The 26,275-nt window shown below is 35.9% G+C and overlaps 1 protein-coding gene across 7 annotated transcripts in view; it reads left to right on the top strand.

Annotated features, from left to right (window-relative positions):
* The window catches only part of TRPS1 (transcriptional repressor GATA binding 1), a 258,547-nt gene extending 232,660 nt beyond the window's left edge, over nucleotides 1–25,887 (top strand). For all 7 annotated transcript variants that reach the window (XM_038555373.1, XM_038555368.1, XM_038555374.1 and 4 more), the window contains 2 exons: nucleotides 16,048–16,170; nucleotides 19,206–25,887. In XM_038555373.1, coding sequence (XP_038411301.1) covers nucleotides 16,048–16,170; nucleotides 19,206–20,267 — 1,185 coding nt within the window. In that variant the 3' untranslated portion in view covers nucleotides 20,268–25,887. The remainder of the gene's footprint in view (nucleotides 1–16,047; nucleotides 16,171–19,205) is intronic.
* The last annotated feature ends 388 nt before the right edge of the window (nucleotides 25,888–26,275 follow it).

Genomic DNA, 26,275 nt, shown 5'->3' with positions numbered 1-26,275 from the left:
AAAAATTATGTATTTATCTAATAATAAAAGCAAGTCCAATCATTTAAGCTAGGAGCTGAAAAATATGTTTTTCAAAATAAGGATTTTTGTAGATGTATGACTATTAAAGCAAAACCTCTCTGCTAATGTTCTGAGATTACATTACAATAGCGTATTGCATAGTAAAATAAGTAGAAGAATGGAACAGCTCATAGAAGTTCCTCTGTCGTAAGTGAATAGCCTTCAGAGTTTACTTTGAAATATGGATTTCAGAACTAGAAGACCGAATGTTTTAAAAATGTTATTGTATCTCAGACTACCAATATTACATTCCCCATAACAGGTTTGTCTAAAAGTCTTTAAATAAAAAACCATCTAGAATCACTCATGTGAAATATGTATACACACACGCACACACACACACAAAGGCGAGTGTGAATATATATCTCCTGGGTTAATTACTGTGCTGTGTATGGACATTATGATGCTCAAGTATTCTCAGCAATAGAAGACTTAGTGTAATACAATAATCATTTTTAAATAATCCTAAATCTACTCAAGTTGAAATGATTCTGACAGCAGGAGCTTTAAACAGCTGCCCTGAGCAAAATAGACACTACTTTCTTTTAAAGTTGAAAAAGAGAAAGGTAACAATTATCCCCGAGACACTGGAAACACGGTTGTCTGATTTTCTTTTCCCCCAAATGCCCTCACTTCTTGTAAAAATAGCACTGTGCTTGAGTTGTGTTAGATAGTGGTCAACCTATCAGCAACAGTGATCAGAAAAACAGATAACTAATAAATTAAAAATATAATTGAAATTAAGAATAGCTTCATATAGGCTTTTAGTTCTGTGCTATAAGTTATTATTTGTCTGAAGTACTTACAGAATTTTAAGTCCAGCTGCCATGTGGAGCCAGGGTAGGAAAACATCACTTAAGCCTAAGAAGCTATGCAAGATTAAACTCGATAAGGAATTGAGTAAGGGTAGAAGCCCTGATGATTAGATATTATGTTGTTCTCCCTTCCTACTTCATCTATAAATCCAGTATGGCTTTTTATCAAGAGGCTTCTGAGTAAGACCAGTATTCCAGTTACATCAAACTATTTATTTAGTTACTGTATTAAATATTCTCTATCTGGAGGTATTTTTAGCATAGATTAAAATTCCCAGTGTGCCTGTAAGTTATTTGCCCTGTAAGAAATTTTGAAAACTTTTTCCCTGAAATTGTCTAACTTAATCTCGATTTATATTGAGTTTTTAAAAGTAAAATTCTGGAAAGAGCCTCACTAACCAGACTTGAAACATACTGCAATTTGCAACGAGCACATAATGGCATCCACTCAATGGTAGGGGTTGAAGATGAGAACATTCAAATGAATTTCTTCTCCATTTTAATAATCATGCCCCCTATGTTAATGAACTCAATTCATAGTGATTATTTTCAAATTCTCTCTACATCGTTTCTCTAACTGACCACAAATGTTTGTAATACTTCAGTGTTCTCTGAGTTTCAAAATGACTCGCTTCGATAGGAACTCATACTATTTTTCCATTTCTGATCCTTCCCTCCCCCCACAGTTACCAAAGAATACTCATGTTTTAGTAAATCAGCCTATTTTCATGCTTAAAAAAAAAAGTCAAGTTCAAGAAAGAATAGCACAGCTGTTCAAGATGTCATATCTTATAAAACAAATCTATTAGGAGGGTCAAATTCTGGAAGGGGTCAAGTTAATGGTATAAGTGGAATAATTTGGTCATTTTCTGAAATTTGTAAACCTACAAACATAAAAGCCCTGCATTAGATCGGCTAATTAGCTAAACCTCTGCTAATGGTGATTTTCTTCTTCTTTAAAAGTTAGGACTTTTATGTTTAAGGCTCTCTATTACTCTTTACTTTTTTTTTTTTTTTGGTACATGTGAATTGCTTTGAATTTTAGTCTGGTATCAATCAGTCTGTAATGTTTATTTTTGAATTACTGCCTTCATTTGGGATGAGTTTCAAAGAAGATGACTATTTCCATTTTTATTTTGCCAAAGACATAGACACACGGGCACACTAAGTATATATATATATGCAATGAGTGAAATAAAATATTGGAAAATAGACAGAAAAAGAGGTATGACTTAAGTCAAATCTAACTATTTAACCTGTCCTTCAGAAAGTACACAATTTTTGGCACATGTAATATCTGCAAATGTTTTTTAATCATACATAAATTATTCATTCTTCATAAAATGCTACCTGCTTATTTCTTAAGTTTCATTGATTCTGTCATTATACCTTTTATATCTACTTCTCCATCAGAGAAATTTACTTTCTAGTCAGATATAACCCTTTATTGGGGAAAGAAGTGTAACTTTTTGGGTTTTTTTTTAAAGTAAACCCTTTAAAATACGAGATTATCCCTTCTGAGCTTTTTAAATTATTAAGGAGGACCTAGAAGTCACTTTTTTAAAAGGAAACGTGCATGCATAGGTGCTTATACATATTGTAAGTGTATGTTTTGTTTATGTGCATGTGCATATATATATACATAAAATAGAAGATGTCACATTCCAAGTAGTTGCTTATTGGATATAAACTTATAGCCAGCACCCAAATTAATTGAGAGGTTTCTAAATCTTTATCTGTATAAATCTAAGTGGGTCAACTTTATATAGTCTGTGGATTAAATATCCATTGCTATATTTTGTGTGATTGCCGTATATGAAAAGAAGAAAACTAGCTAGACTAAGTAATATTCATAAAGGAACTTGGCCTACCAAGCATTCCTTTATGTTGTAGAAAATTCCAAAGGATCCTGATTCCTTCCCCAAATTTCTACTTGTGTTTTAGGATGAGACATGTATCTTCGACAGACTCATGAATCTTATGAAAGCAAATAAGTCACTACCAAACTGGTTTTATTTATGTAATGAAATCCTAAAAGGTCTCTTTTGGAACACAATCAAAAAACAAACAAACAAAAAACTGAAGAGAGAGGGGGAAAGAGTAGAGAGATGTTCATATTTTTAAATGCATAATTGATGTGATAAATTTTAAAACAGTCACATGTGAGAGTTTTAGGATCACTGTTCCTATTTTTTCATGTTGTAAAAATAGAATAAATAAGAGCTTCTTTGTATGACTTTTATACATATGTGCATAAATATGTAACTATAGATAATTGAATGATATATGTGTATATACATGCCAAAATCTTATTCAGTAGTTTCTAAAATCTAATATCAAGAAACCAAGAGACCAAGAGAAACCAAGAGAGAAACCAAGAGAGAAAGGAAGAATTTAACGCTCATTGAATTCTTGATATATGTCAAGCGTAGCATTCAGTGTTCTCCCATATACAATTATATTTATGTTAATTGAGTGTGTATGTGAATTAAGAGAACTGTAACAGAGTAATAAAAACAAATCACGAGCTATTGATGTCTTATTTTCCACTATTAAAAGCAATATTAGGCTGACATGTAAGATACTCTCCTAGGTGTACCCTGTTGCTTCATTTCCCTTTTGGTCTTTTGTACATATAGTTAATTATATTTCTTCTCCAGTCTCCAGGAAACTCATGGGATTTTTTTTCTCTTTAATTTAACAAAACATTGGTTTTTAGCCCTTTATAATATATAATATTGTTTTAATGAAAATAAAAGCAATTAGCAACACCTCACTACATGTCAGTGCTGAAATGTTGCACTGGATTCATTTCTATATGTATGTATATTCATTGTGTGTGTATATATATGTATATATACATTCATATATATATATATATATATATATGAATACACACATCAACATATGCCATTTCTCCTAGTTTCTCCTAGTTTCTCCTAGTGAGTAATCCTAGAAGATTACTCAGAAGCTCAAGCAAAGTCCATTTCTTTTCCCTCCTGTCATATAATATATAGTCTAAATATGATACATAACTTACTAATTTTATTTTGCATTTCACAAAAGTGAAACTGTTTTTAATATAAGTCCTATTTTTGTAATGATGACTACCATATATATTTCATGAGTAAAGCTTCACTTAAAGTATAATCCGCTGATCATAGCATGTATATATGTATACACAAACATATTTTCAGCACAATGTCTGTTTATTGAAATTAACAGAATCCTGTCTTCTGACAGAGGTCAGTTCAATTAAGCTGTCATTAATTAAATGCCTACTATGTGCAATACACTGATAATGCAAAGATTAAAAGAAAAATAGACCCTTTCTTTAATAGCCCCAGTCCCCTGGGAGTGACTTGCATCTGTAAATAATTGGAATCCAGCACTCTATCTTCTGTACCTAAATGCTGAGAAAGCAGAGCCATTTGATGATTTAAGACAATTCAGTATATGAGAAACTAAGGCAGAATTGGCATTCTGATGTTCCAAAGCTAAGCTTACACACTGACAGCAAAATACCTCTTATGAGGAAGAGTAGTTTTGATATATTTGGGGTAAGTTTGTAAATGTGGAATAGCACAGGAAAACAGCTAAACCATTTGTTGGATCTCTGGGGTTTTTGTCGTATGTTTTTAATTTCAGCTTTTCTATGAATCTGTTTTCAAAATATTTTTAAGAACTTGGTAGTTGGTGGTGTTTTCTTTTTCTTTTCTTTTTTTTTTTTTTTAATTCGTATTACTCCACAATACGGAGAAATATTTCTTGTAGGCGAATAACCTTAAAAAATTGATTTGGGGGCAGCCCCGGTGGCCCAACAGTTTAGTGTCGCCTTCGGCCCAGGGTGTGATCCTGGAGACCCGGGATCGAGTCCCACGTTGGACTCCCTGTGAGGAGCCTGCTTCTCTCTCTGTCTGTGTCTCTGCCTCTCTCTCTCTCTCTCTCATGAATAAATAAATAAAATCTTAAAAAAAATTGATTTAGGGCCATTTCTTGCTTTAATATGTTTCTATCTTATGCAAAGATTGTGAACAGTTTAATAACGTTTGTCTAGGGAAAAAATAATGCTACCAGAAAAATCATAAACATGAGGCAGGGGAAAATAAAGTTTTAGAAAAGTTAGTTGCTGTGTTTCATTTTCAAAGCCCCTCTCAGGAAATAAAATCTCACTCACCAGGAGTTTTGTGTCTCAGGATGTGCTGCCAGGCCTCAGTATTGGTTTCCTGATACTCTGCTCGATGTACAGAATGTCACAGTATGAAATGATTTTAACTGTTCCTGTTGGGAGGAGTGACTGAGGGGTCGTCTCGAGAGTGCTTGATGCGATGAGGTAGTTCTTGCTTTGGTATGTGATACAGTGTGATTAACAAACTCCAGATCACACAGAGAACCGGGTCCGAGTCGGGTTATTAAGTGCAGTTCGCTACTCAAGACGATGTATTGCCTTGCTCTGATATGGTAGTACTGGAGGGAAAAAAAAAATATATATATATATATATATATAAACACAGACAATCATGGCTTTCTTCTTGAGCAGCTGCAGCCAGTCCCACTAATGGACGTGCAAAAGCAGAAAGTGGCAGCACAAGGTATGTGTTCGTTTTTACAGATGGTACTGCAGACAAGTTGGTAATGGAAAAGGAAGTCGTGTACGTGAGCTATTTGAATGTGTGTGGGGGGGTGCGACATGGGGACAGCCTATTACAGTACCTTCCTGTGTAATTAATTGACTGTGTGAGTTACTGAAGAAGCAGTTTTCCCATGAAAGATTTCAGTGATTACAAAATTACATCATTATTGTTAAGAAAATTCATAATCTCAACTTGTCTTTTTAAAATCAATGTTATTAAAACTTTGAAAATCAGCTTAGATTTCCCTGTCTGCACCGGGCTTCTATAAATGAAATTATCTGCTCCAGTTTGGTTTTACCCATACCAATAGCAGAATTCTCATTTGAAGATACATCTTCGATTAGAACAGTGACATAACAGAGTAAGCACTTACTTCAACCGTCAGAGAGGTGTATTTAAGTACCTATGACTTTCTGTATCCCAAGGAAATACAAAACTGAGTAAAAATGAGAATATTTTAAAAGAATTATTTATAGACTCAAAAGTTGAATGAAGTTCAGGTTTGTTTTTCTTACTTTTTTTTGTATTTAAGTCCTAGAGGACCAAATAGTACAAGAAGTATTCCCAAGATAGAATTATCAAGTATTTAGTCCAAATTGCGTATTTAGTATCACAGTCTCTTGTTGACACACATTTGCAGATTTTTAACGTGGCTCGTAATTGTTTTGAACTTCAGTATATTTAACTGTATTTCCATAATTTGTATGCTGTTCAGTGGAAATAAGCAGCAATTATCATCCTTCTGCTGAGCAGACTACATGCTATGTTTTAACATCTGATCTGTACTATATCCTCTCAACTTGATAGCCTCTAAAAAGTGTTTAGAGTTAAGAATGTTTTGGTCTTAGCTGTTCTGTGATGAAATGGAAACTATATCACACATGAAAAGTATCAGTCAGCTCCCTAGGTTGATGAAGAACCTATACTTTTATATGTAATAAGAGGGGAAATATTTAAGGGGAAATAATTATAAATATTTTTATATTATCCAAATCCGAGAAATTTATTAAAATAACCTCATCTTTCAGAATTGGCAGCATTTTATGTTGAATAATGATGATACCACACATTGCAAAAGGTCTCTGCCAGGGAACATACAAGTATATAAAGTAAATCTAGTAAATTGTTATCTGAACATATGTGTTTACAGAACTTGTCAAAACCCCAGCATCATTTTTCCTGCCCCATCTCTAGCCAAGACTAATGCAAAAACAGGGATTCTTGTTCACAGCTGCCCTCCCATGTGACTGGCATTAGGAGCTAAGTCAATGGTATTGACTAATTTCTGCTTTTAAGCAGAGGCATATTTTACATCCTTTTTTTTTTTTCTTTTTTGAAATGTCAGGATTAAAACACATGTACTGCACCCATTCCCCCTCCCCACCACTACCTCTCCATCAGCCAAATGTTGTGTTCCTCTGGCTATGACTGTATCTATCAACCTCAAAACAGATCGTTGCCATATCTGATCAAGGGTGAGTCATTTCTTTTTGGTATCTCAAAACTTGCATAATTTCAATCAGCTGTTATAGGGTGGTTTGAAGAGATAAGCGTTCTTCAAAGCCAAGCTACGGTGAAATATTTTTGGTAAAAATTCCCCAATCACCTCTTTAGTACTGGTGCATGAAACATCGTTTAGAACTGCGGCTCTCAAGTGAGGGAGACTTGGGTTTGTATCTTAGCCCTACTATTCAGCAGCTGAAAAACATTGTTAGGCCTCAGTTCTCATCTGTAAAATGGAGGGTAAAAGAACAGTAACAACAACAATAATAATAATACCTGTCTCTTAGGATCGTTTTAAGGAGGTCAGATAATGAAACGAAGCCTCTAACATAATAATCCTACACATAGTTAAGTCTTGAGAAATATTAGGTGTGTGATGTGATTATTAAGGAAGCCACTAAAGGGAGTCAAGCAAGAGAATTCTATCAGATACTGATTCAGAAATGATTTCTAGAACATTGTCCTGTGTTTTTGTCTAGACTTAGAGACTAGGATGTACTTTTTGACACTAGCTAAATCAAAGAACCATTCTTAGTCTTTTCACCTCATCAGTGAAAGTGGGAGAATAAGAGTACCTGATAATTCATTTTGATCCAAACCAGGATAATTAATAGTAGGAGTTTTCAACCTTCAGATCGGTGGACATTCAGGTCCATACCAAATGCTCGGATACATTTTGTGAAGATCATTCTTTCGAACAGCCCGAAGTTATTTGTAAAACATTTTACTTACTTTTTTTCTGGGGAGAGTGTTATAGATTTTACCAAAAGAATTGTTAGGAACCAGTGAAGAACCATTGATATATATGTGAATGCCATGAGGATGGAAACTTTATGGACCAATTATTAGCTGTTAGCTAATATGAAAAGATTTTTTTTATTTTTTTTTATTTTGAAAAGTAATCTTTACATCCAGCATGGCCTCAAACTTAGATCCCAGAGATCAAGAATCGTATGCTCTACCAACTGAGCCAGCCAGGCATGCCATGAAAAAGAATTCCTGATTATCATTTGGTATTTTCTGTTTCTTCTAAAATAGCCATCATCATCACTATCATTATCTATTATAAAGGCATCCCTACATAGATAATATATAAATTAACTCTTTGGGTTTTTCTTTAAGTGTACAGAAGCTGAACCCTTTGGACTTTAGGCTTTTTCTACAACAGGTTTCTTCTTTATCATTATCACTTAAGATTTTTGTTTTTTATAACGTAAGTAATGTCCATAATAAATGTGTTTACAAAATATATCATTTAAGTAAAATATGCAATAAATTTATTAAAACAGAATCAAGTATAGGGGTGCCTGTGTGGCTCAGTCTATTAAGCATCTACCTTGGGCTCAGGTCATGATCTCAGGGTCCTGGGATTGAGCCCCACATTGGGCTCCCTGCTCAGTGGAGAGCTTGCTTCCCCCTCTCTTCCTGCTTGTTCTCTCTCTCTCTCTCTCTCTCTCCCTGTCAAATAAATAAATAAAATATTTTTTAAAAAAGAATCAACTATATTCCCATGCTGAAGCTTTCTTAAGAGGTGCTAAAATTGGTTAACAGTGCCTCCAGAAAGCCTTTTTTCTTTCTTTTCAGTGTCAGGTGTTGGCACTGGCATGGAAGAAAGTCCCTGTGGAGAAAGCCTCCAGTGATTGTTGTAGCTGAAGGTGAAAATGGATCCATGGTGGCAGAAATAGAAGCAGTGAAAGACTTGAGTAGTTCTTTTGACAATAATGACTTTCACGTGGAATGAAAAAAGACAGTGCAGACATAAATTTTCAACCATAGTTTTAGCTGTCTAAATACATATTGCTGTAAAGGCAGAACCTTATTACAGAAACAGTGTGGGTAGAACTCCAAAGATTTAGGTTTTTCTAGTCCTAGTTCTTTATGTAATTTGGGCATGACCCTGGATATTTGGCTTGCTCATTTACCAAATATGGAGTAAGTCAAAGAATGGAGATGGAGTCCTCAGACCTATGTAATGGGCTCTATATGTGTGTGATAAATTTCTAAATTCTGCAGATTTGAAGAAACTATATGAGTAATTTAAAGTGTGGGATATATGTCTCAAAATCTTGATTTTTCTGCTATCCCACTTCCATAGTCACCAAGTACATCTCAGGAAAAATGGAGCTAATATGTTTGGCACAGTAGCATTTCCTGATATGTGGGGCAACTTCCACAGGGTGATGCGTCAATGCAGTAAGTCTTGGGCACATTCATACCTGGGTACAGTGTATGATTACTAGAGTATGTATTGCCTCATGTCCTGGAGCAGAGGTAGTTCCATTGCTCCTAGCCAGGGATGTCAGCTTTGTTTACACTAGTCTCCATTATCATTGCTGATGTGTCGAGGAAGTGAATTTAATAAGCAGGGTAAACAGGTTTTGTTTCCAAATTCTGAGGTAGGAGATCATAAGATGGGTGCTTGGCTGAACCTTGCAGAGTCTCTTCAGTGTTCTGGCAAGAAATCTGAGGGCAAAGAGGGCTGTTTTAAATCAGGCAGAGACTTGCTGTGCAGCCCATTTCAACTGCACTGTTCTTCACAATTCTATTTGGAACAAAAGTCAGCCAAGATATTGGTAACTTGCTTTGTGTTGGCAGCATTCTTTCCCTGCTCTTGCTAAAATATCAGATATCTTGTGCTTTGGGTAAAATTCTGGCTATTAATTTAAAGATGGTTGTAGCAAGCCACCATCTATTTTTTAAGTGGTTTTAGGTGCTACTTTCTATGCATTCTGTAGGATCTACTGATATGTGTACTCAACAGCTGATTAATCCTTGCTTGGGGGGTGATTAGAAGGGAGAGGGGGCCTTCTGTGTCACTCAGTGGTAATAGCAGTGATAATGACTAAAATAGTAAGCATTTATTTATTCATAATTATAGAATCTTAATCCACTACAAGATTGTATTAAACACATTATTTAACTCAACTTTTTTGGTAGTCAATCAGGCAGTGTTATTGATTATTATACTATTATTATAGGACATTATTATTTATGGGATAACAAACAACCATCAACTTGTTTCTGAAATGATGACACTATTACTACCCACTTTGTTAAAGGAACACAGAGAGTAAGCTCTTCAATCATTAGGTAACTTTCAGCCTTTAAATGAGATTTATTGGGGCACCTAGCTGGCTCAGTTGGTGGAGCATGCAACTCTTGATCTTGAGGTGGTGAGTTCAAGCCCCACATTGGGTGTGGAGATTACTTAAAAATATAAAATCTAAATAAATAAGTAAATAAATGAGATTTATTGATGTATTTTGGTTTCTTCAGAAATGTCTACATAATTTGCATGAATTAAACTCTCCATGTTTATGAACATCTCAACTTGTGTCTCATTAACTCCACATTTACTATGTTTCTGGCACATTCTACTGGAAGCCCAGAGAGATTACAGACCATGTTTGTCATATACATCATTGTAACACCATTTTGTAACACGGTGCCAGGCACATGCTGGATATTCAGTAATTATTCCATTCCCAGAACCAAACTGAGTTAAATTTGCCATTGAAATTTTATTACTACAAAACTGTACCAGAAATTTCTATCATAGCTATTTGTACGTGTCCCTAAAATGGAGTTTGCAAAGATTATTGATATAATCAAATAAACACAGAAATTATTTAGAGTTAAAAAATATTTGAGGTATATCTGTACTAACAGCATGTATATCAAATTTCAGATTGATTTTAAATGTCTAAGATATAAAACCATAAAAAATGAGAGTAAATACTCTGCCTATCAAAGCTTATTATGTAATTACATGGTTTCAGTGTAGTTCTCATACATGAAACACTAATATAAAGGATCATTTCTGCACAAGTTCCTTTTCCAATGGAGACTTTAATATCTTGGAAATAAATAACCCATGTATTTATTTCTAAATGTTAAACCACTTGAATGAATAATTCAATCAAATTTATTTCTTATTAATCAAATGAAATCAGTTCTTTGTTAATGAAATTTGAAAACCTTAAAATGTTTGGTTTTGGCTGATTTTTAAATAATATAAGCAATAGAAACAGCTAAACCAATTTTAAAACTTTTTTTTTTTTCATTTTGTTTTCTTAAGACACATCTGAGCTCACCAGTACATGTGCCGAGGCTCAACCCACTGATCTGTAATGGACTAAAGAATTAAACCCCCCTACAAGCAAAATTTGAACCAGAAGCTTTCAGAAAAATGTAATGATAGTGATACCATACAGTGGTTAGCCATGAACCTAAATTACATTTTTTGTTTGTTTGGTCCGTTATTTTAGTCATTATACCTCTTGGAGCACTTCAAAGCAGGAAAAAAAAAATGTTGGATTTAAAGTGTATTTGTATTAAAGATAGGTATGTCTTTTTCTATTTCCAGTCCTAACATGGATGATTGTCCAAATTCATCACCTAAATTGCTGTTATGAAAATCAGCATTGTGGTCATAATACATTTGAAATATGGAAAGGAAACAAGTGATCCCGAAGAATTCTCAGTAATTATCACTGAAAAGTACTTGCTAGTTGTTGGCTGGCTTCAGAAGTTCTTGCAGTTAACTGTTTCTATCACCATCCTTCCTTTTTCACACAGGAAATTATCAGCCAACAGAAATTATGTAGAGGCAACCCAAATGTAACCTAAAAGTTTCTAGGCAAAGCTATAAAACTTGAAGCTTTAAAAAAAAAAAAATCAGTTCTTTGAATTGTTGCTTCTGGAATTTTTTCCTTAGAAATTTTCATTTTTTTTGTAGATTTGGTTTGGAACCCACCTTCCTTCCCTCTTTCCTTTAGTTAAGCCCACAAGGAAGCAGAAGGTCAGAGAATGTGGTGGCTCTGTGGCTTCAGATATACAAGTGTATAACCTTTATTCAGCTTGAGGGTAGGGTAAGAATGGTGCTAAATATACCCCTCAGGTACATGAGTGGTGTCATCCCCTAGCTAAGCATTCCTCTCAGGTACTTTCCAGAAGTGACCTTACCTGTGTGACTCAGTTCTCCTCTCTCCTGTATGATGTCATGGAGGTATAAAATATTATTAACTCTTAAACAGCTTGGGGGCACCTCGGTGGCTCAGTTGCTTAAGCATTGGACTCTTGGTTTCAGCTCAGGTCATGATCTCAGGGTAGTAGGATCAAGCCCCACGTCTGGTTCCCTGCTCAGCACAAAGTCTGCTTCAGTTTCTCTCTCTCCTTCTCCCTCTGTCTCTGTCTCTCTCTGTCTCTCAAATAAATAATAATTTTTTTAAAAAAACCAGCTTGCAGAAAAGGAGAAGTAATCTTATTTAAACATACACACATACAGAACCATGGAGAACATATGACCATAATGATGTGTATCAGGGGAAAATGGAGCCGTGTTCTTAGTACTTGATTTTGTATCCTCAGGACCTACCAAGTACCTGGCTTCAACTGTTCCTCAAAAATAAGCGTGAAATATAGAAGTGGAAAATGAATTCTCTTGATTTTCTTTCCTACAACATCATTAGTCATCTCTGCCCAACTGGAAGTAAATTTGTCAATCCAAATGTGTGACATTTAAAAGGAATATTTTTTAAACGCTTTTTTTTTTTCAAAAATAGGAGTGACTATTAATGATAAAAAAAAATAGCAAGTTAGATTCTGTTCTTTTACTTCCACTAGATTATTTTCAACCTTATTAATGTTTAGTGTCTCAAGACAGAGCACTGTCCTAGGTACCTGTTTCTTAGAGTATTTGATAACTATTAGGAGTCATGATATCTGTCCTTAACAAACACAGTATAAAGGAGAATGACAAAATATTTTAAAACTCTGTCATGCATGATAAACTATGAATTAAAGTCTTCAGTGCCTTTCTTTCTCTTTAACAAGGCCAAGCTTGTTTTTTAAAAAGTGGGGCAAGGGAGACTTCTGTTCTGCCTGCCTTCGGCAGTAGCCCTACACTCTCTACACTTGATTGGGCTAAGGATGTTGATAACTTCAAAAGGGTGCTTTATTGTGTCCAGCCAGGTTACATTACACACAGACCAGGTCAGGGCTCTCATCTGTGTTGTAGGTGAGAGCGATGTGGCGCAGTTATGCTTCTGTGGTCTCACAGCTAAGGATACTGCCCACTGTGCCACTTTCTCTGCTGCTTGCAGAAATTCCAAGTGCGCCGAAACTAAGGTGGTACAGTGCTTAACCAAAGTGATAAATGTGTTTAGATGGGAGTTAACTTAATATGTGAAATATTTCTCACCTCCCTCCTACTTTCCACCCCCACACAAGTACACTCCTATTGAATCCTAGGTGTGAACACCTAGATATTTCACTCTGACTCAACTTTCCATTCTCATATTTGATAAGATTGACACAAATGAAATACATTTGATAATATCCAACTGTATGTCTTGAGCATCTCTAGAACGTTCAGTAGGTAGATTAAGGAGATGAAAACAAAACTAACCAAATATTTTTCTCTTACAAAAGAAAATAATTGAATCCCTTTGATAAATAACTAACTTACTGAGTGTTTACTACATCCCCGGCACTGTTTTAATTGCATCCATTTGCCCATACACTACAGCAGCTCACACTCTAAAGATGGGGAAATTGAAGCTTTGAGAAGTTAAATAACTTGCCTAAAGTTGCACCTGGCAAAAGGCAGAGACATGTTTTGAATACAAGTAGTCTGACTCCTAAATCTGATTATTAACCTCCATGCTCTACTGACTCTGAGTAAATGAATCCAGAGTACCCCTGATGTCTTTAAAATAAGATTTAGTTTTCCTAAAATATACCTCTTTAGTGGAACATAAGTGCTGCTTAAAGCAAGGTATGCCTGTGGAAACCAGTGCTATAATTTTAGGACTTTCCCTCTAACTAATGAAGGGCATTTTCTTTGCAAGAGAATTAAGCACAAAATTGTGCAAGGATTGAAACGCTCTCAGAAACCAGGATTACACCCACTTTGGCATGCTGTGTCAAGCACCCAGGGCAGAAGTAAAGAAAAGCAGGCTGGAGTGAATGGTTACAGATTCAAATTTGAGCCTCAGCCATATATGTGGGTTAGTTTCCAAATGGACATTTACATTGCCTTTATGTGGATCAAGTTGGTGTTTATTTGCCAAACGTGTTATTTAGATCTAGGAAAAAGATGGCGCGGCCCCAGGGAAATTGCACAATTATAACCTAAGTAGGCTCCCCAGCTAACTTCAGATAAAGGGGGCCCCAGAGTGTTTGATAAACATAGCATCTAATAGTTCATTGATTTTTTTCGGGGGGGGGGGCAGTTTTGCAGTAGGTCCCAGTTGGGACTTGTGGACTGACACCCAGCCTTTGCGGTTGCTCTCACCGTGATGCATTCCTGGTCCTGACTTGGGTGGAGAGGGAGAAGAAGGGGAGCCAGAGATTATCTTTGTGAAAAATCTAGCTTTTATTACATCACCTAAAGTAGCACAACCTGCTACACTAATGAAATCGTGTTCTTGGTTGAAAAGGGCAATTGTTAGCCTGACTTTGTGCGCACTAAAAACATTCCCCCAATCTTGTTAAATTATTGCTCTCATTTCAGATTTTTATGGCTGTGCAGCTTACCAGCCCTCATTTCTTTACGTTTCATTCATTTTCCTTGTATTGATGATTAATGGAGGATGTCGAATGTTAGAGTGAGCAGGCATCAGCAATTGCAAGATCATAATTAGTTTAGCTGACGAGGGCCTCTGATAGCACTTGCATCTGGATGGAAAAATTACCCTATAGGGAACTGGCTGCTCACCAGGTCTTTTTAGTGATACATTGTGAAACACCCGATGAATCAAATGCCCTTTCAATGCCAAGAAAGTGTTCCAGTCTTGAAGCCAAAATTATGTCTGCAGAAAGCTTTCCATTTGAAATGTATCAGAGTACAATTATAACCATTGTATTTTCTTGGCAGGGATACCACTCGTCTACAGTATGGACTCAAGTTAAATAAATTGCCTAAATTTTATGAATCCCTGAAATTTTGACTTACGGTATTTGTAATTTTAAATTTATAATAAAATTGGGTTCCAGCAACATTTTTTCCACTCTTTATCTAACGTGCATATTTTATCATTAAAGGCTTTGCTTCCTAGAGAAAAGAGAGTGAAGTTGCAATTCAGGCTTTTTTTTCTTTTTTTTTTTTTCAGCAAGAGCATTTCATTTCCTGCCTGTTAGTATTTGCGCCTACAAACACAGCCTGACTTTTGTTTCAATGAGTTTAATGGAATCATTACTTGATAGCAAGAATGGAACAAGCAATACTAATTATCTACTTTTAAATATTCTTAGAGTATTTTTGAATCTGGTGATTACAGAATTCAGCCCACTAAAATCAATTTGTATTCGGAAATGCTTGTGATTTCCAAGTCTGAGGCAAATAAAATAAATAGCCATTGATGGGACTGGCTTGTCTGGCTTCAGCAGGCACCTCATAAGGGTTCTCAGTAATACTGTACTTTGAGTTGGCACAAGTTTTGACTGGTCCCCTCAGCTTTGGGAAATAGAGGGTGTTCTCTTTCGAAGTTTACAATTGCAACCCAAAAACTAGAATTGAGTGTGTGACATCCTCTTAATACTTGTGTTACATGAATGACATTCCGAAAGACACAAATCAGGTTTAATTTTAAATGGTTTCCATACTGCATTTATTCCACGCTTGACTATATTTCTAAATCTCAGGTAGCCTGTGCTCCCCCCTTTCTAAAGTATATTAAACATATTGCCACGTTCTGTCCTGTGACTTTTGTTTTGACACTTTTAAAAGGTATATTTTAGGGTTCAGCATTTAGGAGCCATCATTAAAGGCACAAAACCCAAAGTTCAAAAAGTTAAAGCTGTTTCTGTGAAAAGCCTTTGGTGTTGCACACACCTCATCCATCACTGTAGGGTTAATTATAATGAAAATCAGTGGTGCCTATTAAACACAATTGAACCTGACCTCATTATGGGCAGTGTGGTTTTATACTGTCATTGTTGCTAGTCTAAAGACAAAACTCCTGGGTTGATTTGGTCTAACTCCACTGATCATGTGACTCACCTCTGACCTTGTGTTTTTTTCCCCGTTTCAGAGGCGAAGAGGCTCGGGTGTTTTTTGTGCCAATTGCTTGACCACAAAGACCTCTCTCTGGCGAAAGAATGCAAATGGCGGATATGTATGCAACGCGTGTGGCCTCTACCAGAAGCTTCACTCGGTAAGAGCTTGTTAGACTGTTTGAGGAAAAGCTTTATAAAGCAGCCTGGTCTGTGGTGTGATGTGTACCATTCCCTGGCTTGCAGTGCCTGCTCCCGCAGAGTTTAATAGAGTCACTTTGAGAGCACCTGTGATTTATGGTGAAGTGGCCTTAGATGTTATGGGGAGATATATTTGAGATCATTAGTAATGCATTATGCTTCTTTTGATATAAAAGAAGAAAATGATTGATTTCTGAGAACTTCCCATAACACATAGTCAAATTAATGGTTATCAGAATTTGGTGAAATTAATTTAGGCAGAAAGGAGAAACCTTAGAAGTTCAAACACCCATAAAAAGGGTTTTAAAAAGAGGACTCTCCTATTTCACATAAAATACAGGGCAGGTAAAGAATGCTTATTTTCACATAGACTTCAGAATTTGCAATGTCCTCTTGGCTGCTTTGGGTGCTAGAAGTCAGGCATAGTCAGAAGAGTGGGTCTGAACTAGGACCTAAGAATGCCAGGTGAATCTCTTCAGTTCTTCAGATGGATATATTCGAGTGAGGTATCTGGGGGCCCGAAAGGCACCCACCCAGTAGAGTAAGGTGCGAAAGTGACTTCTCTAGCTGACTTTTTAACTGTCCAGCTGACTTCTTTCTGTGACTCACTGAGGTCCTTCCAGAACATCCTATGATAAAGTTTAAGCTCCCAAATTCCCCCCATCTACATATTAACTTGACTTCCTGGAGGATTTTTTTTTTTTTTTTTTTTTTTTTTTTTTTAGTTTAGGAAGTTTATCTGCTGACAAGAACTGCCTTAAAAATAGGAATACCCCACTTAGTAAACAGAAATCCATTTCCCTCTGCCTTTTTCGTTTTGTTTGGCATTTTCCCATAGCTCTTAGTACAGCCAATGAATAAATTACAGCTACAGGGAATACAGTTTTAGACAAAACGTCCTCATAAACAGACCATTGGAAGCACTCTTTTAAAAAACGCATGCTGCCAACAATACTAATTGGTGGTAAACTGTAAAGCTTCAGTTATTGCATGTAGCTAGCAGATTCTCCCCTCCATACCGCATCACCTTCCTTTTGCTTCACCTTCACCATTTTAGCACAGCAATAAGCTTTCATTTAATGAGTATGACATTAATGATTTTAATTGAATTCTGGCCAATCAGAGGCCAAGAATTAATTAAACTACTGCTCTTCCAGGTTATGATAATTTAACAACTATGATATAAAGTAAACTTTTTCTTTTACAATTATTTTAATATTCATCTCTCCAGAGGCAAGATGTTGTTCAGTTTTGAGTTTCTTTACATCGTAAATTTAAATACATAAAGGTTATGCTCACATGTCAAAGACTGTCACAAAAGTTACAAAAGTTTTAAAAGGGTATTAATTCAAATTTTAGGTTTCCTGATAGATAGGTATTAAACACTGCATATTTTCATAATACAAATATGAGCTTTTTATAAACCTGAGCACTCTGAGCAAAATAAATGAATGTGGCATATCCAAGGGATGTGGCATTTTCATTCTGAAACCAATAATTGATTTGTCAATGACAAGTGTGTTATCTTTCTTGCCTTCAGAATGCCTCTGTGACAATAGAAACATCCCAAGAAGAATTTATGTTATGTTTTTTTTAAGGTCTAAAAGGTGTACTCTCTTGCATTAAAGTACATTTTTCTAGGAATAATTCACAAATTACATATTATATATGTGTATGTATGTATAAAAAAATATTTATTTCATTCTTTGTAGAAATTATTTGCTGATTTCAGTAATCTTCTAGAAGACTCAGGTTTTAGCTCACTTAAAGATTTTCCTAAATTTTAATCGGTAAATTTGCATTAATTTATTAAACTTATTCTTTTGGTTTTATAAATCAAAGTTAGAGTTTTAACTGCAAGTAAAGTTTCTAGCATAGTCCTATCTATGGACTTTAGTCATATAATACAAATGCTTATTGAACGTGTACATAAATTCCAATCATATAGTGCCTAAGCTGAATAAAAACCAAACTGAGTAAAAGTCAGCATTTAATCAAAGTGCAGAGTAGAATGGTGTATCAGGTATTTGGACCAAAGCTACAGAAGAATTTAGTTTTTCAGCAGAAAACAAATGCCTCACCTGTTAACAAGTAAAATTTTCCATAGTGATTATGTAAAATCCTATTAAACAAGGAGAAATAAAAGTGAAAGGTTAAATAAAAATAGTTTGCCACTGGTAGGGCTTTGATTACCTAATCTATTTCCTCATGATTCTGTTCATTTGTCTTTGATTACTTATGCCCTGATATTTAGTACTTTATATTCACATTTGCCATTATTTAGAAGAATGCACGTAGTCGTCAGCTCGGGCTGCCATTACAAACTACCATAGACTGGGTGGCTTGGACAGCAGAATATATTTTCACACGGTTCTAGAGGCTGGAGGTCTGAGGTCAGAGTACCAGGGTGGCCGGGTTCTGGTTGGAGAGCTCTTTTCCTGGCTTGGGAAAGGCCTCCTTCTCTCTGTGTCCTCATCTAACCTTACTTGTCTCCTAAAGACCAGATCTCCAGATCCAGGCACACTGTGAGGTAGAGCTTCAACACACGGATGAGTCTGTAGCGATGTACAGTTTTGCCACTGTTGTCATTAAAACCTATCTCCTCTGTTCCTATATTAACTAGTGCATGACTCACAAGTTGAGAAATAGTTCAGAAAAATCATGTTTCTTCAAGTAACTTTCTACACAGTTTTATCACTAAATGATGCAATTCCAAAATCTATTGAGTTTGGAAAAGCTGTTTTTAAGTAGATTAAAGTTTTCAGTCCTCCCTGCAAAGTTGGACATGATTTAATTAGGCTAAAATAGTGTGCTTTGGTTCCTGCCTCTGATCCTGCTTAAGGCAAAAGGAGGAGATTTAGTAAATCTATAACATAAAGTCTACCCTTGCTTTGAACTTAAGTGTGGTTCATATTTGCGAGGAAATGTTAATGCATTTTAATGTCTTTTTTCACGTCTCCCTTTTATGTATTGTGTGTGTGTGTGTTCTCTGCAGACTCCCAGGCCTTTAAACATCATTAAACAAAACAACGGTGAGCAGATCATTAGGAGAAGGACAAGAAAGCGCCTTAACCCAGAGGCACTTCAGACTGAGCAGCTCAACAAACAGCAGAGAGGGGGCAGTGAGGAGCAGGTCAACGGAAGCCCCTTAGAGAGGAGGTCAGAAGATCATTTAACTGAAGGTCACCAGAGAGAAATTCCGCTCCCTAGCCTGAGTAAATACGAAGCCCAGGGTTCATTGACTAAAAGCCATTCTGCTCAGCAGCCAGTCCTGGTCAGCCAAACTCTGGATATTCACAAAAGGATGCAACCTTTGCACATTCAGATAAAAAGTCCTCAGGAAAGTACTGGAGACCCAGGAAATAGTTCATCCGTGTCAGAAGGCAAAGGAAGTTCTGAGAGAGGCAGTCCCATAGAAAAGTATATGAGACCTGCGAAACACCCAAATTATTCACCACCAGGCAGCCCTATTGAAAAGTACCAGTACCCTCTTTTCGGACTTCCCTTTGTACATAATGACTTCCAGAGTGAAGCTGATTGGCTGCGGTTCTGGAGTAAATATAAGCTCTCTGTTCCTGGGAATCCGCACTACTTGAGTCACGTGCCTGGCCTACCAAATCCTTGCCAAAACTATGTGCCTTATCCCACCTTCAATCTGCCTCCTCATTTTTCAGCTGTTGGATCAGACAATGACATTCCTCTAGATTTGGCGATCAAGCATTCCAGACCTGGGCCAACTGCAAACGGTGCCTCCAAGGAGAAACCGAAGGCACCGTCAAGTGTAAAAAGTGAAGGTCCCTTGAATGTAGTAAAAACAGAGAAAGTTGATAGAAGTACTCAAGATGAACTTTCAACAAAATGTGTGCACTGTGGCATTGTCTTTCTGGATGAAGTGATGTATGCTTTGCATATGAGTTGCCATGGTGACAGTGGACCTTTCCAGTGCAGCATATGCCAGCATCTTTGCACGGACAAATATGACTTCACAACTCATATCCAGAGGGGCCTGCATAGGAACAATGCACAAGTGGAAAAAAATGGAAAACCTAAAGAGTAAAACCTTAGCACTTAGCACAATTAAATAGAAATAGGTTTTCTTGATGGGAATTCAATAGCTTGTAATGTCTTATGAAGACCTATTAAAAAATACTTCATAGAGCCTGCCTTATCCAACATGAAATTCCCTTCTTTTATTCTTTCTTTTGATGAGTAGGTTACCAAGATTAAAAAGTGAGACAAATGGTCAGTGAGAAGAAAAATAAAAATGGAAGATGGTAAATAGTCATGTTTTAGAATCTAGTAAGTCAAAAAACCATCTTGGCGAATGTGTACTGTGGAAATGGTCCATAAGAAGTATCACCAGACTCTAATTATTACGTTTGTAAAGGAAGAGATCAAAACTATCTAGAATTTGAAAGGGTTTACATACTATGATACTAATGCAGTATTGGGCTGGCCATTGGACCATCTGTTCATAAACCCATAAGTCGTTGCCTATATGTAGAAGTATCTGGAAATCTTAGGCAGATGAGGAGAAGTCCAGTCTCCAGGGCAGTGAAACGAAAATAGCACCTCTTACATCAGTCTCCTCTCATTGACCATGTTTCTGACTTAGACCTAGAAAGGCGAGCTGTGGTTAGGCTTGGTGAGAGAGCCCAAGGAAAGTGACAGATGGTGGCACGATGATTTTGGCCAGCCCTGCCTGTACATACACATGCACACCCTCTCTGATATTTTTGTCCTTTAGATGTTCAGATACTCCGTTCAAAAGTAGTCCTTTTGTTTGCAATTTAGGTTCGTTTTGTCCAAATATATATATATGCATTTTTAAAAACAGTGTCCTCAGTGCTTACATAGTCTTTTTTTTTTTTAAGCCAGAATATTTTTCTCGTATGTGATGAAGCAGTTTGGATTTGTTTTTTAAGCCTCCTCTTGGTCACCAATCAATCTCACTTGGCACGTTATAACTAAAGGGATCCCCCCTCCATTCAAAAGGTTAGATGGATACAAAAGTCCAGACCATGGGCTTCATTTGTTTAGAATACATGGTATTTCTCCACAAGGTAACCTGCTGTATTATTTATTTTCTTTTGGTTAAATGTAACTTCCAAACTTTGTGGCCAGGCAGCGTCTAAGGTTACGTCACCACAGACTGACACTTGGTATATGTACCAGTCACTCCCTTCATTAGATTTATACAGGTTTCATTACGTAGCATTAAATAGGATTCTTCGAAGTATATCTTCATAGTACTTTTAATACTTAAGGCTTTGTAAAACTATCCATGAAGGGAAAGCTCCTCAGCATAACTGCTCAGGGAAATAGGGCTACATAACTGAACATTAAGTAATTGGTTAAAGGTGCTGGTAGTCGAGCCCCAATGCTTGCTACGAGGATGTATGTACAAGGACTGACTTTAATAATTTGCATTATATTGTCCCAACCAGTAGTTTATTTTTTGCCACGGAGATGTAGAAGATATTACAAGCTACTGGATGCACTGTCAGATTAACTTATTTCATTAAAGAAGTTGGGAGAACAAATAGGAGAAAAAAACTTATTTTTCTAGTAAATATTAATGTATTACATTTCAAATAATGGTGCCTGACATATTGAATAATTATTTTCTACAGTGTACGTATGCAACAAAGATATTCCATCATGCATTAGAGTCAGTTCTGGCTCTGCCTAGCTGTTTACATTTGCAAATGTAGCAAACAAGGTAATGAAGCAACTATTTCTATTGCGGTAGATACCTTTTTTGTGTGTGTGTGTGTGCATTAAAGTTGTAAACGGTAACATGAAACAAATGGAAGTTCTTGATATAACGGTATGGAAAACAAGAAGGAAATGAAAATATTTTTATGCCTACTTAGGAAAAAAAAAGGGTAGCACTATTCATTCCAAGTACTTTTTTTTTTAATTTTTAAGCTCTTAACTCACATTGTTATGCTTAAAATGATAAACATATATCCTCTTTTTATTGCTTTGTCTATGTTTCGGATGAAACATTTCAGAAATTATTTTGATAAGCGCTGCCGGCCCCCGCAGCACTGGTGTTTTTATTGCGTTCTGTAGCCGTGTTTGCACTCAGTTTTACAGAATTCCCAGTTGCTTTGTATCGTTTTGTTGTGTTTGGGTTTTGTTTCTTTTTTCCCAGTGCCAGGTCTTTGTTCCTTAAAGTTGGATGGCAGGTAGAGTTCAAGCAGTTTGTGACTGTCGTAGTGAATGAAGTTAAAATGTCTTTCTGATGTGTTGTCATTTCCATTCTTGCATTTTTGTTTTCATGTAAAAAAAAAAACAGAAAAAAAAACAAAAACAAAAACAAAAAAAAACAAAAACAAAAAAAGGGAGAGAAAGAGAAAAAAAGAAATCAGGACTAAGCCTTCAGCTTCAGTTTCATTTTTAAAGGGCCCTATTCTGATCTCACCTGTCTAGCTCTAATATTCACATCAGCTGAAATAAAGAGGTGGCGTGAGGAGCTCTGACATGCAAATTACGTGATGCTAACTTATCTTTCTTAGGAATTTCAATGAATGCATCTCAAAATGTACAGGCAGACTTGAGAGGTGGCCATTATAAAGATCTTAAAAAGAGAGGAGATTTCCCAAACAACAAAACATTTTTTCATTTTCTTAGTAGAAAGACTAGTAACCAAGTGCACTGTGGCAATCCTTAAGCAACATTATATGTGAACTGCTCAAATCAGCAAAATACCAGAAGTTTGGTTAACTTGGGCAATATTACAGGTATGACTTTTTGGGCAAAACTATTCCATAAACAATTTCTCCAGTGTGTCAGATACAAATAGGTTGTTCATTTTTGGCATGTATTCCTTTTTTTTTTTTAATCTGATTTTTGTTTTCTCAGACAGATGTAGTAGTAATGATTAGCATTGGAAAATACATATCACTATTCTTGGAATATTTATGGTCAGTCTGCTTTCAGTAGAATATTCTTGATAGCATTGACACGATAGATCTTATTCCATATTCCTTTATTATTGATTATTTTATTCTCATTTTTGCTTTCATTTATACGTATTTTGATGGAGAAGAGGTTGGGCTTTTAAAAAATAAGAAAAGTTATTGTAACACTAAAATACCCCTTATTTTTTGACTTCTGAAAGCCTTTGTTCCATGTCTCAAAATATAAAAATGGTTGGTTGTTATTTTTATTTGGTTTATACAGTTTCCAAATGATTTTGCCTTAAATTGTGATTTTAAGTGAGCTATTTAGGTACTTAGCATTTTTTTAAAGAACCTTCAAAATGATTTAGGAATTTCCCCATCTTGGAAAAGGCTTCCCCCATGATGAAAACTATATGCCAGCTAAAATTATATACCATTGAAAAACTGTAAGTCTTTTGAAATTACTTGTCTCTATTCCAAATCAAGCTTTGGGTCAAACTTTAGGTCAGGACCAGCTTACGCATTCATTCTGCCTTTTCTTACTCTTTCTTTCTTCCTCTCTCACCTATATATTCATACTGTTGTTTGGGATAGAAAAATCATAATGAGTCAGCCCACCGAGCCAGCCCACCTTGGAAGGATGTGGATTAAGAGACACTACAGGACTCTAAGTGAATGAGAAAAGGATGGAGCTCTAAACCTTAACATGTTAACTCTGTAGTTCAAAAGGAAAAGAGTGTGCCCATTCTTTCTACATGACATATTGAGATGTTCTTTTAAAAAATCAACTTTTAAGATAGTGATGTTTTGTTCTAAACTGTTCTCTTTTAGTAAAGGTAGATTTTAGAAAACAAGCATGGGGATTCTTTTCTAAGGTAATATTAATGAGAAGAAAAAAAGTGATTATCTTTAACAGCTCTTTGTTGAAGCCTGTGGTAGCACATTATGTTTATGATTGCACATGTGCACATAATCTATTATGATCCAATGCAAATACAGCTCCAAAAATATTAAATGTATATATATTTTAAAATGCCTGAGGATATACATTTTTCTTAATAAATTGAAGAGTATCAATACTGCTATTAAAAGAATTATTAGCCTTCTGCTGTGTGGCTGCAAAACATCACAAGGTGACCTGTCTTGAGACCTCTGAACTGCCTGCCTGTTTAGTTAGTGAACATTAATGCGATTCCAAGTGGGAATATCTGTCATGCAGTGGTGGAAGCATGGAGTGTAGAGCCTGGTGGTCAGCTCCTGTGCTGTATGCCAGCCTTTTCCCTAAAGTTTACATGGGCTCACAGTCCTTGGGTTGAGGGTCATGCCAAAAAAAAAAAAAAAAAGAAAAAAATGCAAGGCGTCTTTGGTAAGCAAGTAGGTGAGAGGTTGCTGGCTGTCCCTAGATCACAGGAGAAAATGCCGGATTTGAAATTCAACCAGAATATGAAACTAAATATGCTAACCAAAGGTAGGTACCATTAGGTGGAATTCAATCAGTAGGCAGCTGTAAATGAGAAGAGGATAGAAAGACATGCATTGGGACTTTGAAAGGATATGTTATTTTCCCAAAGAAAAACTTGGCCAAGGGCAGAAGGATGGCTTCTCTGGAGAACACTTCCTTTTGGTTTTCCATTAGTGTTTCGTAGACAGCTGATTCACACATTTCTGATAGTAGTGCAATTGTTTAGAAATTGTCCACAACTATTTGCAGTAATTAGGACCTCTGGAAGACACTAGGGCAGAAGTGTGTGAAGTCAGGGATGAAGAGAATGTGAAATTCAACATTGATCCACACATGGAAACTGGATAATGTCTGCTCATGTGTTGTTCTCTTAAAAGGAAAGGTAGAGCTGTAAGCTTCACTCCATCCTACACCAGAGAAAAGCAAGAGTAACTTTACATGGAAGTAACATTTAGCCTTCAGCAGAGAAGATGGTCCTTCAAGACCCATAAGTCCCAAAACTGGATCCTGGTTCTACCCCTGGTTGTTTTTCATTTTATGACCTGCAGCAAATCACTTTTTCTTTTCGTTCCTCAGGTTCCTCACCTGTAAAATGGAAAAAAATATATTAATAATAATAATATTAATAATAATAATAATAATGGTAATGTAGTACTTGTTTTGTAAAGCACTTTGAGATCCTTGGTTGAAGGGCACCATAGGAGTGCCAAGTATTATTATATGGCCAAGGGGCTTTATTTAAATTCTCAGTTCCCAAGGGCCAGGAAAGGTTGGGGTCATTTTTGTTAAAGATGAGCTGTAAATATCATACTAGACAGCCTATAGTGTTGACTATGAAGAGGCAAAACTATTACAAGGCTGATAAAACAATAGTTTCTTAATGGCTACCAACAAGGCAAATATCACAGTAAGAAATGCCAAATTCCTTAGGGTGGACTATTTGACAACGTGGTTAATTGGGGGGTGGGATGGGGTTGGGAAACATCTCAAAATGCCAATGTAAAATTAACTTACAGCAATATTCACCAGCAGAAAATGTCTTTCATATGGAATGATTTCATGTTGCTAAGAAAAAATTCAATTTGTAGTCCTGATTTGAATATTAGAATGTTGGCTATAATAGTTCTGTTCTTACAACACATGGAATTTTTTTTGTTTTATTTAATTTTGTTTTCATAGTGCATGTTCATTTCTACTCACAAACATGTTCTTGGTGTATTTCTTATGCAAACAATCTTCAGGCAGCAAAGATGTCTGTTACATCTAAACTTGAATAATAAAGTTTTACCACCAGTTATACATAATGGCGTTGTATGGTTTATATGGATTCATTTCATCCACACAGCAATAGGAAATACAGACCATTATAACATATAGACAGGCTCTGATGAATTGAGATGGTGAAATCAAATCATCATTTTCAAAGAGATGACTAAGATTGAAAAGGCCTGGATTCTCTCAACTTGTTTTGCTTTGCTTTTTATTTTTTCTTTAACCAATCTCTTATTGATATATCTTGTGTAAAAGAAAAAAAATTATACTAGCTTCTTGAGGAAGATTAACAATAAAAAAAAACATTTATTTCAAAAACATTTAAGTATTGAGTGCTGAGCATTGAGTGATGATTATGTTACAATTTGTAAAAATTCCTGCTTTTGAAGCTTAACTTTTATTCAGTTCAGTGTACTCACA

The sequence above is a fragment of the Canis lupus genome, chromosome 13 (genome assembly GCF_011100685.1).
Source record: "Canis lupus familiaris isolate Mischka breed German Shepherd chromosome 13, alternate assembly UU_Cfam_GSD_1.0, whole genome shotgun sequence".
NCBI lineage: Eukaryota > Metazoa > Chordata > Mammalia > Carnivora > Canidae > Canis > Canis lupus.
This window is presented reverse-complemented; position numbering and strand designations above follow the sequence as displayed.